Source organism: Corvus brachyrhynchos, unplaced genomic scaffold (assembly GCF_000691975.1).
Source record: "Corvus brachyrhynchos isolate BGI_N302 unplaced genomic scaffold, ASM69197v1 scaffold94, whole genome shotgun sequence".
NCBI classification, from domain to species: domain Eukaryota; kingdom Metazoa; phylum Chordata; class Aves; order Passeriformes; family Corvidae; genus Corvus; species Corvus brachyrhynchos.
Genome location: NW_008238330.1, coordinates 8,910,708 through 8,926,964, shown reverse-complemented (window position 1 = coordinate 8,926,964; position 16,257 = coordinate 8,910,708). Strand labels below are relative to the sequence as shown.

Here is a 16,257-nt window from a genome sequence, read left to right as displayed (position 1 = left end):
CCCGGGCGTGTGGGTGCCTGGGGGGTGGGGGAGTACGGGTTTTGTGAGGAAAAAAACCCCACTGTTTTAACACGGGAACGGATGGTTCTGCCTCGTCGGTCATCTCCCAGCCCCAGGCAGGTTCAGAGTGGTTCTGGTTTGCAGGTTCCAAAATCTTTTGGCACCCAAGGAGGAGCTGTACAGCGCAGAGCAGAGGGGATGTTTGGGGGACTGGAGTATCATTCATAGGAGGAAAGGCTGAGGGACTTGGGCCTGTTCAGCCTCGAGAAGAGACTACTGAGAGGGGACCTCATTAATGTGTATAAATGTCTTAAGTGGGGGGGTGAGGGGAGAAGAGATGGAGCCAGGTTCCTCTCGGTGGTACCTAGCACTAGGATGTGAGGCAGTGGACAGAAACTGATGCACAGAAAGTTCCACCTGAACATGAGGAAGAATTCTTTACTAGTGTGGGTGACCATCCACTGGAACAGGTTGTCCAGAGAGGTTGTGGACTCTCCCTCACTGGACATACTCAAGAACTGTCAGGACACAATCCTGTGCTATGTGCTCTAGGATGGCCCTGCTTGAACAGGGAGGTTGGAGCAGATGACCCCCTGTGGTCCCTTCCAACCCTACCCGTTCTGTGACTGTGGTTCTGTGACAGAGCACTCCACTGCAGGTGTCATGTCTGGAGCCAGAGCAAGGGCTGAGTTTGCTTGATACTCTCCAAGTCAAGCCACTGCTTCCAGCCTTTGTGGCCTTGCCAGGTATTAATCATGCACTGCAAATGTTCACGTTTCAGGGGCTTCCCTCAGGCTGGCTTTATTTGAGCCAACACGTCATTAATTTACCACAATGAAGTTAGAGGAAAGTTAGAGTTTGCCTTTGTTAAAAAAAACTCCAACATAAAAACCCAAACAAACCCAAGAAACAAGTGACATCCTTTTTTGTATGATAAGCTTCACTACTGCCTTGTGCTGGAATTTGAATGTGCTCAGAAGTGCTCTTTAGGGCAAGAGGATGCCTTCTGTCCTGCCTGAGGAGAAACAAGCCAGACCTGGACTCCTCCTGCCTCTGAAAAACTGCCTTTTGCATGTAAACAAGATTTGCTAGCTGAACCTCTGGGCTATGCAAGAATTTGACTAACATCAGGTAGATTCCAAACTGGGATGGCAGAGGTGGGGAAAAAAATTAACAAATCACTCTCGTCTGGCAGTTGGAACTGTTAGCTGCTGTGGGCTAAGCCATGAGAGGCAGGAGCTGAGATGAGAGCCAGAATGTCATCTCCCTGTGCTCTCAGTGGAAATCATAGGGCGCATCTGCATTAACACTGTGTTTCAGATCAAAATCGCTTGCTTTTTCAGGGAGTTTTTGATTTCTTCTTACTTCTTGTTTGGTTCACACTGTGGAATGTGATGACACAAGTATCATACTGCAAGTCAAATGAAGGGTCAATCTGTGCTGGATAGCAGCACTGGCAGATGCTATTTTAGAATATACAAACCAGGGCCCTTTCATGCCTAGGCACTGCCTTTGTCTGGCACTCCCCTGGCCCAGGAAGAAGACCTGGCCCTGTTCACCTCCCTAGGGTGAGCAGGGAGGACAAGCTATCCAAGCCTCGGCTCCCAGCTCTGTCAGGCTCCACTGCTGGCTTTCCCCACCAAGAAGCAGTAAGCAATGCCCATGCAACAACTCTAGAGTGCAGAAACTTGACTCCTTTTGGATGCAGGTAAGCCATGAGAAGAGTCCCAGAAATGCATCAGCTATGCCCCAACTGCTAATGGATAAGCAGCCTGCCAATGGGACCAGACCAACCTAAAACCTCCAAAACCATCCATTGCTCTTGAGGTTTGCTCCCACTGCATCATGCCACCTGCTCAAGTAGGCACAGCCAGGAATGCTCTGTACACTTGACTGAGCAAGGAGTTCTGGAAGACTGGATGAACTCCAACACTGTGCTGTGTAACTCTTCAGAGCCATGGATCATTTTTATCCAAGCAAGCATCAGTGTGAAGTCAGATAGCATCTTTTAAAATACTGTGAAAATGATACACAGGAGTTGTGCAAAAAGGCGTGCAATCTTACATTAATGACTGTTATGCAACTTTCAATTAAGGCTGTCAAAAAAACCCCAACCCTTAATTATTGTTTTAATATAATAGTGCGAGCTTTTAATTACATTTCCCACGCCACCTTCCCAGCGATATCTGGCACAGGACGAACAGAATCTCCTAAGGAAAGCATTTGGTTTCTTCCCTGCTGCCGCACCAGCCTTCCCCGCCCACCGCACCTCGCTTGGACCTCTCTGAGGTAAAAACTTCGCAAGGAAAATGAAGAAACGCAGAGGACTCTGACTACGCGATCCCGTTCTGAGCACTGGGATATTTCCACAGCCTCCTTCAGGAGCTCTTGGCAGAGGGCAGGCAGAGAGCGGGTGCTCTGGGTTTACCACGAGGGCCAGCTTCTTGGACGGGACGTTTTCCGGGATGCGGGCTGCCTAGTGGGTACCGCGTCCAGAGCGCTGCGCCTACTCCATGTGAAAGGCTTCTGTGGCTTCCCGGTTGCACCCCCCGCTTTGCCGGCAGGAAGGGGGAGCCCCCGCTGTGAGGTGCCGGTGTCGGTGCCGGCTGGGCGGGTGGGACACCAGCTATGGATACTGGCAGCTTTCCCGCCGCGGGCGGGCGGATGGAAGGCAGGAAGGCAGGGAGGAAGCGTGGCACTGCGCAGGTGCGGGCGGGAGGTGGCGGGAATGGCGTCCGTGGTGCTGAGCGAGGCGGAGAAGCTCTACATCGTGCACGGCGTGCAGGTACCGGGGTGGGCGCCGGGCGGTGGGGAGCGAGTTAGGCTGGGGAGGAGGGGGATAGGAAGGGAGGAAGGAGGGAGGGAGGGAGCCCTCCACCGTTGTGGCGGGGGGCGAGCCTCCGGAGTAGTAATTATCTGAGCACACTGAGCGTCGGAACGGGAAGCAGGCTGAGAGCAGGACGTGGATTTGTTTGCACAGAATCCTAGAATAAGCTGAGTTGGAAGGGACCAACAAGGATCATCAAATCTAGCTCCCAGCCTTGCACAGCCCTGCCCTAAGAATCACACCATGTGCTTTTGAGCATTGTCCAAAAGCTTCTCGAACTCTGTCAGGCTCAGTGCTGTGACCACTTTCCTGGGGAGCCTGTTCCAGTGCCCAACCACCCCCTGGGTCTAAAGCCTTTTCCTGATATCCAACCTAAACCTCCCCTGACACAACTTCCGGCCAATTTTTTTGTGTCCTGTCACTGGTCACCACAGAGAAGAGATCACTGCCTGCCCCTGCTCTTCCCCTCAGGAGGAAGCTGTAACTGCAGTGAGGTCTCCCCTCAGTCTCCTCCAGGCTGAACAGGCCAAGTGACCTCAGTAGCTCCTCAGACGACTTCCCCTCAAGGCCCTTCACCACCTTCCTTGCCCTCCTTTGGATGCTCTCTAATAGCTTAATATACTTCTTCTGTCCCCATTTGCTCATCTTCCCTTGCTCTTTCCACCTCTTCCCTGGCTCATTCTCAAGTTATTGCCGTTAGATAGAGTTTTAGCCTGTCACTTAGTGAAGGAACGTGAGTGGACCAAGGAGGAAGAGTAAAGGATGTCTGGGGAGAAGCCCCAAAGATAACAGAACTGTATTGTTACTGAATTTTACTGAAAAACAGCCTGGTTTTATGGGAACGAGCTGTATAGTATCAGAGGATGCCTAATACCCGTTTTTGAAATAAAAGTGGATGAAGGCATTTGGAAGGCTGGTGTATTATTTTTGTCTGCTGGTGTCCTAACTTATTATGTAAAAGTACAGAACTTGCCTGTCCCAGCAAAGAGCTGGGTTGTATTAGGTAATGTACCATTTAAGGCCACGACCTTTACAGTTTTGGAATCTGAAGCTTTCTTTCAGGTATTGGAGGGACTTGGTGCAGTTCATGTCTGCCTGCAGATTGCTTGTTGCAAGCTCTACATAAACGAGATATAAAAGAAAAAGTACAGTTGCTTCTTTTGTACTCCATGATGAAACTACAAGTTGTTGCTTTTATATCCTCTTTACTGCTGTGTGGTATAGGAGAAGGAAAGTTCAAAGTCACAGGGGTTGGGGGGGCGGGTTGTTGGGTTTTTGTGGTTGTTTAGGTTTTTTGGGTTGTTTGGTTTGGTTTGGTTTTGGTTGGGTTGTTTTTTTTTTTTTTACTTTTCATTACTGATTCCCTTAAGTGCAGTATATTGATTGTCATACTTAGGAAGATCTTCGTGTAGATGGTCAAGGTTGTGAAGACTACAGATGTGCAGAAGTAGAAACAGATGTTGTATCAAACACAAGTGGATCTGCAAGAGTAAAGCTGGTAGGTAAATTTCTTAGGGATTTGGTACCTTGCTGATAAAATTCCTTGTTCATATGACTAGTTAAGCTGATGCTATTCATAGATGGGTTTTTGTGTATAATGGCATGTGTGTATAGCAGTAACTAAAACTATGGGATATGGAAATAATGACAGGGTACATAATTAGTTCAGGCAGGCTTGAGCTGGATTTAATGTAAAGTGCCTGGACAGCCTTCAGTCTGAACTAATCTAACATTTAATCTTGAAAACTGAAGTTACTGTTGTGCCTAATCCCTGAGGGTGGGGGCAAAAATTTCTATTCCTTTAGAAGGAAGCAAAACTACTTCTGACATGTGTTGAGTGTGAAGAAGATAAATATACTGTGCAGTATTATGAAGGTTCTGCAGAAGGAGTTGTTTACAGAACCAAAATGACAGAAGTAGTCTTGGATATTAAGACTGTCTTTTTAACCTAGAAGAAGGTAATATGTATGGTAATTATTTGAAGCATCTTCTTAGGCTTAATATTGTCCTTCTAAAGCCTTTTGTTCTTTAAAAAAATGTTATTTTAAGTTTACTCTGATAGAATTATCTGATAACTGAAAGGTGGAAATGTCAGCTTGTCATAGACATTTAAATTAAACAAGTAGTTCTGTAATTATAATTCCAGTTGTGTGATATGCTTTTGTTTTAATAGGGAGAAACTGATATCTTGGTAGGCATAAAAGCTGAAATGGGGACACCGAAGTTGGAGAAACCAGATGAAGGTTACCTGGAATTTTTTGTTGACTGGTTAGTATACTAGAGAAGAATGAAATAGATCTAATATTTGGAATAAACGGCTAATCAGGTCTTGCCATTATTCAGAAGTTTATGCCTTCATTCACTAACCTCCTCTAGAGGTTTGAGTAATAGAAACAAGTTCTTTTACTGTTTCAGTAGCAGTAAATGTTGAGAAATTTTTGGCTGGTCCTGCAAACCCAAAAGAAGCGAATCAGTAGGAGTTAAAGAATGAAAACAGGTGAAATTAAACAATCCCAAATTGCATAGCATCACTGCAGCTGGAAAAGAATAATGGTTCTAGTACATGTGCATGTAACCTGACTTCATGACTAAGATGTCAGCTGTTGGTTTTTTCCATGAAAAAATAGAGAAAATCTCTTTCAAAAGAAGTTGGAAGAAAAGAATCGACCAATACAGACTGTGCTTTAGCTGTACTTAAAGGTTTGCTTACTTTGTCTGTGAAAGCAGTGGAAAAAGATTGAAATGTGTTTTGTACAAAACTTTTTTTTCATTTAAAAAAAGAAAAATCCCCAGTGTAAACTTCAGATGCAAAAACTAATTAGAAATTTTAGTTATATATTTATCAGTGAATCCATCTTTCATTAACTAAAAGGATGTTTGTTTTTAATCAGACTTCTTGCATTTTGCTACAAATGGACTGTTGTTTATCCTTACAGTCTTCATAGTGGTTGAATTACAGAGGAAGCTAGAAGAAAACTGAGAACTCTTGTTTTCGGGTTGCTCTGAGATAGCACAGTGACATCTCAGTGTTAGACTAGACTGTCTGCAGCCTGAGACTACAGTATCCAAGTCTTGCAGACTTCCCCAAAACTGTTCTTTATGACATAAAGGGCTTTGGGGATCTCTCATAAAAGCCTTGTCATTGTCAACTTGGCTGTTTTGCATGTGACATCTCCTTTTCTTTTTATTAAAAACAAAAAAATGTTGCTACTCTGACATTAAACCAATATACCATTGTTAAAGCTAATGTATGAGAGGTACTAAGTGTATATCTGATAGTCTTTCTGACCTAATTGTCTATATCTGCCTTAACATTGGTGTGTCACATTATGCAGCCTTATCTGAGACTGCCTCTCTACATCACTATGTTCTAGTTAACTGTGGAAATTTATGCCTTAAAGGAAAGCACTCACCTGTGAATTAGTTGTTTATGATTGCTGTTCAAAAAATATCAGATGGGAAGATGATCTTGAATGTGGTCCTACTGTTAAAACTCATGTATGAAGTGAGTTAAATGGTACATATTTATTGTTTTGGCGTTTTTTTCTGGTTGTTTCTATATGAAGAAAGTTCACTGACAGCAGGGACATTTCCTTCCTGAAAAAAGTGGTCTGTGGACATGTGGCAATTCTGTGACGCTTCTTGTGTGTGAAAATAGATACTAGAAAAACTTCAACTCATTAGATTAATGTTAGGTTGTATTTTCGGTTAATCTCTGCTTCATGAGATGGGAGGGAGAAGTGCATCGATATTGTGGGAGATGAATCTTGTCAGTTCAGAAGTAGGTAATCTTTGATTTCTGTGACAACAGGCGCCAAAAGCCTGAACTTTAGAGAAGTGTAGTCACTTTTCACATGCTCGTGGCACAGGGAAAGGTGTTCTTTAGCCTCCAGAAAGATGCAAAAGACAAAAAGTGAAGTGGAGGCAGCTTGTTTTCTGTCGAGCTGCTGTCAGCACCCTGATGCTTTTCCAGGCTGCCACTGGGTGGTAGTAACTGAGCGTAGTTTGATACCCTGCATCTCCTGGTGAAGTTCCTGTGTGTTCTACTTGGCTTTTATATTATTGAAGCTAGTAATGAAAACTCGGACTGCAGTGATTACTGTCTTAAAATGCTTATTTCCCAAAACTTTCATGGTTTCTTTTACTGATGAAAATAATCACTTGCTGGATCATCTCTGTTCCAGACTTCCATTTCTCTTTATTCTGCTCTGAGTCCTTTACCTAAAATCCAAAGAGCACACTTAGTCCCATTTTGAGACAGACTTTAGTGCGAGTCTCTGGAAGGGATGATTTTTGGGGCACTGATTTGTGATCCTAGAAAATAATTATCATAAAACAAGTCTGTGTCCTGTGTGGTATTCTTACTGCCTGTCATCACTGGAGAAGATATTCATCCTGGCCCTTGATGTTGAAAGACTGCTGTGTGTGCTTTTCTCACATTTGAGTTTTGTGGCTGACCTGATTTACCATTTTCAAACTGTAAGAGAAATAGGAACAACAAGAAAAGCAGACATCTGAATTCCTTGAATGCATCAGATTTTGTTTGTGGAATTAGGGAAGCAAGGAATATATTTGTCCAGGCTTGGCCTTCTGTAGATTACAGTATACTAATGGCCTGAGCAATAGGTGGGCAATACTTAGCTGTTGCAACAGGAGGATTTTGACTGGTAACAGGAAGAGTTTTGAAATTCAGTAGAGATCTGTGGTAGAAGCATTGTTATGCTTTAGGAGGAATCTTAGTCTGTTAGGCACTGTGACACTGAAATTATTTTGATAATCTTGAAAGTTACATCCTGCTTGGGAGTATAAGTTTTGTACCACTACTAAGTCCTTTCTATGCTCCATAAGCCAAGACTTTTGGCATTTTCTCTTTCTAGTCTGTTAAGACAACCCCCTTCCAAATTTTGCCCAGTGTAAATTACTGCAATAATCTGTAGGCATTAGGTGGCAGTATTTACCAAATAGTTATTATAATAATATCCTGCTAACCTTACTTCTTTATTTCACTTTGATTGCAAGGAAATGAAGTGTTAAAATAATAATGGAATTAAGATGCAGTGAAATGTACAGTGATATTCCAATTGGGTCTAAGGTTCTTTCTGTCACTGTCAAACAAAGCTTCCACTTGTAATCAAAAAATACAACGTTTGCTAAAACTTTTTGTTTAGAAATAATAATGAGGCATAGATTGAAGTTTGCATAACTCTTTCAACTTACCACAGAGATCATAATGCTTGCATAGCATGCTTTAAACAGAATAATCTTGTTAACTTGCATAAAAGCTGCTTCCATGGATAAATGCTTGTTTAATACAACCTGAGGACCTGACTCATTACTGAGTTATACTTAGATAAGATCCTATCTCATAAAATTGGTGTATAATAACCCTGAATAATATTGCGTGTCACACTTGCAGCGCTTATTCATGTGGCAAATATAGTTTAGAAGCATAGATCAGTGCTTAATTGGCAGTAATGTTTCTTTGTATTTTTAAGCATGTGTAGTGCTGTCTGTTAATAGTAGCAGCAAATGACTTCTATAAAATCCAGTAGTTCTTCCTGGCATTCTGAGTTTTCATCAACTCTGCAAAACAACAAGTTGGAATGATTACTGTGAGGTAAGGATAATAGTAGGTAATTATATGTAAGGTTATAGGTTCTGCAGTACTGTTGGTACAGCTCACTTGATGGTTTAAGTCATGCCTTGATAAAGTGAATCCTTAGCCGTTTGGGATTTTTTTTAAAGGTGAAGTGATTGTATTCCAAGACTTAATTTTCTGCTGTATTTTTGTATTCCTGGTGTGCAAAGGTTTTGTATCATCATATAGATACAGAACATACATGAGAAATTAGCCCTGTGAGGTGCCCTGCCAGGAGAATGTGGGGCTTTGCCGTTACAGATTTTGAGCAGACCAAGACTACTTCTGTGGAACCACTTCCTTTGATATGTTCTGCAAGGAGAAATTAATTTGGTGGAGGTCTGACTGGTTTATTTTAAAACAAGATTTGCAATGGTGCTACAGGTCCACTGCTTGAGAATATTCTTGCCCTCTGTATAAACCAGAGGTTGGGTTTGGAATCTTTGTTCATTATTTTGCCATATATGCATCTCTAGACATTTCTGCTCTATTTTATTCTTCTTTGGAGGCAAGGCCTTTTTTGCTTGGTTTGGATTTTTTTTTTTTTTGGTTGGTTAGTTTAGTTTGGCTTTTGTTTGTTTGGCTGGGTTTTTTTTGTAGGCCTGTTTTCTTTTCTTGTTAGAAGTTTGTTCTTAGCTACATACCAGGCCCCAGCATCCAAGAACTTTCTTGCATGACTGCTCATAAATAAATGTTGGGGTCTCCTCAAGTTTGTTATGTTGGAATCAGAGAAGTGAAGAGCACACACTCTGTCAGATCCCTTCAGGAAAAGATGTTGTTTAGTTGCAGTTCTCCATAAGCTGCTGAAAGTAATGACCTGCTTTCTATGAGGGGCTTGATAGTAGACAATACACTCAGTAAAGAAATTACCAATTAAGGTCAGGTAGTCATGTTACTTGTAAGAAATTAGTGTTCTGTTTGTCATATCATTATATCTTTTTCTTCTAAGCCACTCTTTTAATAATTTAACATTCAGCTCTTACTAGGCTGCCTTGTTAGCTGTTGTGAACTTAGTACAAATGTCTCACTTTTTTTTTAAAGGGTTGACATGATAGAAGGTGACAGCGCTTAAGAAATAATCTCTGAGAAAATTCAGCAAATTATACGTCAATTATAACTTGGGAACTGAAGATAGTGGTGGGATTTAGTTAGTATTAGTATTTGTAACAAAATGTCAGTATATTATCTGCACCAAAACCTTCTCTTATGCAAAATGGAAATCATTCCTTTTCAGATAGGATGCCTATTCTTGTACAAATAAATCCTTAGATACTTTCAATGCTTTATATTTAAGAAATGTTCTTTGGATGTTTGCTGCTTCAGAAGTGAAATTATTCTTTTCTTTCTTTATCTAGTTCTTCAAACTCTCCTGAGTTGGAAGGCCGGGGAGGAGAAGAACTTGGCACAGATATAGCAAATACGCTGTACAGGGTATTCAGCTGCGAGAACAGTGTAGACTTGAAATCCCTTTGTATCAATCCCAAAGAGCACTGCTGGGTTCTCTATGTGGATGTATTGGTAAGTACAGAAATGAAAACTAAGATTCAACAAAATTTTTCTGAGGCAGAGACTGACTTAGCATAACCTTGTGTATTTTCTTACGTAAAAAAAGGCTTCTCATAATGTGATGTAATGTATCACAGCATGGATGGCCGTTTTCTTGTGAACCTACTTACAGCAGTTAATCGCTAATTTCAGTTTGCTCTTTTTCTACTCTTCTTGATGTTGCTGTTCCACTGCAGAACTAAAAAAACATTGAATACTCCAAATCTCTCTCAGATAAAAATCAGTGATCTTATACTGACCAGAAAATTGCCACTGAAGAAGGGTAAACTTCTCTTCTAAGCTAAATGTAACAGCAAATATATTGTTCTAATGAATGTAAGTTGTCATGGCTGGATGTTAGCCCTAACAGAACTGCCCATCCTGTTTGCTTCTTTGCACTCTTATCACTACTAATTCAGTAAAGTAAAATAGAAGCTTTTCTGGCAAAAGCTGGGTTTAGCCTAGGTGCTTTTTGATGAAAGTTGTATGTATGTATTGAATGTAGAAGGTAAACTGAGTATTTGTTCCCATGACAATAATGAAAACTGAATTTTATGTGTACAAATCTGATGCATGCAGCAGCTCAATTTCCAAAATATGCTGCATTTAAAGCACTCTGTCATGGGACTTTTAGAAGTCTGCAAGTCAGACTCTCCTGAATATTATTTCCAATTCTTATTGGTCCAAAGTTGAGTTTCTGTTTGTCAAATTTGGAAGTGAAAATATGTTAAGGGATCTTACAGGAATCCATTAGTGTCTGTGAAATAATGTGCAAAATGTTAAGCTGTATGGCCAGAAAATTAAATACAGGGTTTTGTTGAACAAAACAGGAACATTTAGACTAAATAAATGAGAAAATTAGTTCACTAAGTGTTTAAAAAGCACTAGCATTAGCCTGATTATGGTAGATACAGTACATGCCACAAGAGTCCACCTACAGAATGATGGAATATGTACCTCTGCTGAGTGCTTTAACAGCCCAAGTCACTGGCTTATTGCAGCTTGGCATGGTTTAATGCAGAATGAAGTGTTAGTTCTGAGAAATCACACTGGGGCCTTTAGTTACTAGGTAATTACAAGCAAAGGTACAGAATATTAAATGCTGGGCATATTTAAGCAACATGCTGCTTAACATTGCATAGGCACTGCATAAACAAAGACTTTCATAAAGCTGTCTGCTCCTGTGTGTATATATATACACATGTACACTGTTCTGTATAGCTTTTGTTTGAGATGTAGCTGGTCATTATCTGATTGTTCCTGGACAGATTTGTTGATTGTCCACAGCTACAGAGAAGAACAGCCTTGGTGTTTTCATGCTACTAGTTGTATCAGAATTATGAACATCAGGGCCTATGTTATGTGAGGAATTTTACATTTAGCCCTTTTTACAGTGCCAATAAAGAATCTGTTGCAGGTTCATAATTACAACTCTAAACTTGATGAGTCTTCTTAATGTTATATTCTGCAGGGGTTTTGTGTGTGAGCCGTTGAAGAGCTGTTGGTACAGTTAGAACAAGATACTGTTAACATTTCTCTCTACTCTGTTCCACCCCCAACTTTTTTTTTCCACCTCAGGCCTCTGTATTATACTTTTAGTGGGGTGTGGTAGAAGGATGACACCTGGGCTAATATAAGGAGCAACTCATATTATTTGTATTTGGAGGGGGACAGATTCTGAGTATAAAAACAACACTCATAGAGAGTCCTTTGGGTGATATTTTCCTTCAGAATTCCTGGAAATCGTTTACATTGATGTTTGTGTTGCATAGTTATGTTGGAGGGAAAATAAGCCTTATATCTGTTGTGAGGCTGAAAATACTGGTACCTTGTGGTCAGGTGTGAAGGTACTTGTCTGGAAATCTCTCATTCCAAAAGATCCAGAAAGAATGTTATGAGCCTGGAAATACTCCATTACTATATAATTTAGCCATGTGTACTTTGATTGAAACATCTATATTCAGCTCCTTTGTGTAAATAGAATTTGACACTTGCAGTCTCAAAAGAGAAAACAGTTTGTTTTGCAGACTCATGCAGCTTTATAGATTAAAAACATCTCTCAAATATTTTCCAGTGGTCAGTGTACTTGGGACGTGCTATAATCCTGTACAGTCAGACAAGGAGAAAAAGCAATTTCAAGCATGCACACCACAAAGATGCAGACATGTGGACAAACTGAGATTATATATGTCAAAGGTCAAGAATATATACCATGACCTTTCAAAGTATATGCATTCTTTCTTAATGGAAGGCATTCCACTTCCAAATAGTACCTTATGGAGTACCACAAAAGCCTGTTCTCACCTTCTCTGTGTTTTCGTCAATTTCTTTCTTTTTCTAAGCAAGCCATTGATGTCAGAAATAAGCTTTCAAGCATTTTTGAGTGGGTTTTTATATATATGTATAGTTTTCTCCACATGGTTTGCCCCAGCAGCCTGCTGTGCCAAGCAAGGAGAATCAAAGTGTGCAATCTCTTATCATTCTCTACCCAGTCACAATAGGTTGTGTGTCAGGAGGACAGGGTGTGTTAGGTTCTCTTGAGATTTTTGCACTTCACTACTGAGCACCTTGCAGGATTTCCTCATGTTTTATATTCCACTCTGCCCCAGTCTGATAAAAAAAAGAAGTTAGGAATCTCTACTTTTGGAGGAAAAGCTTCTCTGGATAAGGTGAGGTCTACAATGTGTTATCTTTTGTTTCCAATAACTTTTTCACTTGCATATCAGTAAATTAGAAGCAGTGAAGACTCCTCTGCTTCCCATAACTCACAGTTGCAGACTTTCTTAGTCCTGAAAATAAATAAATAACTGGGGCAGATATCAGTACAAGGTGCTTCAGCTGAGAAAAGCGTTCCTTTCTTTGCAGAGGAATTGTTGCACCATGCTCTGTGCAGGCTGTGTTCCTTGCCTCTAGGAGCCACTGTAGTACAGAAGAGGCTTCAGAACATCAGCCTGAACACAAGCCTAGCAACAGTGCAAGCACATCCCGTTATTGTGTTTTAATAACAAAGATATTGTGGGGCTTATTGTGTTATCAAGTAAAATCCAATAATGACTGAAAGGGGCAAGTTAACCTCTCTGTATCCAGCAGCTGTTTGCAAAGAAATAATCAGATCACCTTTGTATTTAGCTTTCTATCCCAACTTTTTGTCATTCTTTTTACACTGTTCAGTCTGTCTTCATGAAAAGAAACGGTCTTTGCAGAATATCTTGTTTATTATTTGCTCCCCGTGCAGGAGTTTATATCATTTTTAAATAGATTTTGAAGAACAGTCAATGCAATCAGGATTGCAAAACTTGTTTTGCTCTCACCATACAGCATAGATTGATGTGACAGAGAAGCATCCATGTGTTCTTGCTGAAGTAATTCCAAATGCTTGCTCTGTGTGTGTGTGTTCTCAGGAAATAGTACTGGCAGCTGAGAGCTGAGCTTGTCAGAGAAGTGACAGTAGGCAATGGACAGGCACATCTCTGATTGTCTGGCAGCCTGCAGGAGGTGTTAGTGGTTATGGGAGCCCTCCCTTTTTACCTTGTATGCAGTGCTGCTTTCCTGTTTGACTGCTCCCTTTTTACCTTGTATGCAGTGCTGCTTTCCCCTTTGACTATTGTTCTCCCAGTCTTCATGGGAAGAGGCTGAGCTAGGCTCCCTCCACACACTTCACTTGTTCATAACACTCATATGAAATAGACTTTGACATCAGGATTTCCTTAGATCACTTTCGGCTACGAGACAAACCTGACAATGACTCTTTTTTTCTTTCCCATAAAGAGAATAAATCATGATGTGCCTTCATAACTCTACCTTATGTAAGTAGCTTTCCATACCATGTTCTTGGTGACAGTGTGTGTTTCATCTATGAAAGCAATTCTCCTAGTTGGTTTTGTCTGGCTGATATTTAAAAAAAGGCTCCTCTTTGAAATAAAATACAGAAAATTGATTGGCTTGATTTAACACTAAAGAATTAATGTGGTGAGTTTATAAAGAGTATTCCGGTCATAGTCTAGTTCAGAACCTTAGCACAAGAAGATTAAGAACAGTGGTGGTTTCATTTCAGCTTCTATTATTAAATTTTATCATTAATTTTATTATGAAGTGCATTAACTCTTCTATTTTGCATGTATAATACAGTTAGCTGAAATCTTAATTTCCTATCTGTTTCTTTTCATAGATAGGCTTTAAAGACAACTTTGTTTTTTAAAAACCTGTTCTGGTAATTAATTTTCTTCCTTTTCAAGTAGCTTTAAAGAAAATAAAGGCTTCATTTAAAGGCAGTAGCCTGATTTTTTTTTTTAAAGAGATTCTTCTTTTCCTCCACAGTTATTGGAATGTGGTGGGAACATCTTTGATGCAATCTCTATCGCAGTGAAGGCAGCTCTCTTTAACACAAGGTAAAGCACAGATCTCATTTCATGTGGGTGGAAGTGGCATGGGAAGTGGAAGAGAAGTACTCTCTGTGAGCACAGCAGTTCTAATGCTTAATTATTTAAATAAGAAGTACCCAAGACAGCTTGCATTCAAGTAACATTTGCATGCAAGTAACATGAACTAATGTTATTTTAAATCAGTTTCTAATAATCAAGTGTCATATTGCACGTTACGCACAATCATGCTCACAATATAACTTTTGTTGTAGCCAGATCCAGAAAAAATAGTCTTGACCATATGGTTTTGTTGCAAGTAGTTGGAGGCCTTGGTGTTGATGCCTTGTGGGTTTGAAATAAGAAGTGTTTACTGATACGTGATGTTCCTGAATAAGAAGCCCTCTGTCAGTGTGACTACTGATTTGTAACTAGCCCTGATTTTCCACTTTTGATTTCGTTCTTATTAACTGTCAGCCTAGAGTTCTTTTCAAAACCAAGAGGAAAAATGTGGTAGTGAGAGATTGTGGGGAGGGGGAAGCAATGTGCCTTTAAAAGAACTTTGCCCCGCGCATTTTAATTCAAAGAATGGAAAAATAAAATCTAGTAGAATGAATGATGCAAGTCTTCTGTGTGTGTTTTTAATAAGATTCACTGCTATTTTTTCTATTGTTTTATTTTCTTTATCTGTAGGTGAAAGGGAGTACAGAGTTTGTAGCACCCTTGAGAAAAACAACCTAGTGAATGGCTTTGCTAAAAAACTTACATGGCAAAAACAGCTGGTAGAGGTGCAAAACCTAGACTCCTACAAGCATAAATGTTTTAAAAGTGGATCTCAGATTGGTTTTCAGCATTAAATTAAAGATCTGCTAAAGTCACTAGTGTAGTTCTGGCTTATTTATCAGGGAGTCAAGGCACAGTACTAGATCTGGAAAAGTACACGCAAGAAGAAGAGGAAAATACGCTTTTGAAGACAGGCAGTGTATCAGGTTATAAATCCTTTAAAAGGGATAAGGGGAGAATCCGTCTGAGACTAGAAGTTGTATATGTTGCTGAGAAATTTCTCTTGTTAATCAAGTTCTCAGTAACTTTTAACAGTAGATTGTTTTTATAACATTAAGAAATACTTCCAGAAATGTAATGGCTCACAAAGGAGTTGGCAGTACACTAAAAAGAAGAAATGCCTTTGTTTCTCTGGGTGAGTTGCCAGGATGCAAAATCATATAGTTAAAACAGTTACTACCATGTGAGTTGTCCTGCAGATCCAAGGCTCATACTTTATTTATAAGATAACTAAGTATTTTTTCTTATTTTAACCAGAATAAAGAGAGAAGATAAAAAGTAATGAATTAAATAAGTGAATAAAAGAAAATCTGTTGCTCTGGGAACATGGACAACATAATGGAGGGTGTAATTATTTTAATGTTTCCTATCTATTTTTATTATTCTGACCACTGTGTCCTTTATATAATCTTTAAACTGCAGGCAAACTCCACAAGTCTTGTTGAAGTTGGGAATCATATCAAAATGTGGTACCTGATACAATGATGATGATACAATGCATGAGCCTCTTGATTTTTTACCTTTGAAAACTCTATCTTACTGATTTGAGCAGGGAATGCTAGTTCAGCTTATCTCATACAAGCTCAGAAAGTCAAGAGGTGAAATACAAAGTGAAAACCTGTTGTCCTCATTCGCTATTCCTCTCCCTTTCCCTTGGTAGCTACTGGATTTTCTTTGGATTGACACAAGGTTGTGTGAAGAGTGGCTGCCTGTTCTCCATAAAATATTATTCTCCAAACAAGATGTCAGTTTGAAGGCTGCTTCAGATTAAGTGTTCTGAGCTGTGCTCGACATGTGTCCCTCTTTGACTCTTACTTGCTTTCCCT

At 40.3% G+C, this 16,257-nt stretch overlaps 1 protein-coding gene across 1 annotated transcript in view; it reads left to right on the top strand.

The window, feature by feature from the left end:
• Nucleotides 1–2,587: 2,587 nt before the first annotated feature.
• Nucleotides 2,588–16,257, top strand: part of EXOSC7 (exosome component 7) — a 24,395-nt gene continuing 10,725 nt past the window's right edge. The window contains exons 1-5 of the mRNA XM_008633877.2: nucleotides 2,588–2,785; nucleotides 4,224–4,325; nucleotides 5,001–5,095; nucleotides 9,821–9,983; nucleotides 14,328–14,398. Coding sequence (XP_008632099.1) covers nucleotides 2,729–2,785; nucleotides 4,224–4,325; nucleotides 5,001–5,095; nucleotides 9,821–9,983; nucleotides 14,328–14,398 — 488 coding nt within the window. The 5' untranslated portion in view covers nucleotides 2,588–2,728. The remainder of the gene's footprint in view (nucleotides 2,786–4,223; nucleotides 4,326–5,000; nucleotides 5,096–9,820; nucleotides 9,984–14,327; nucleotides 14,399–16,257) is intronic.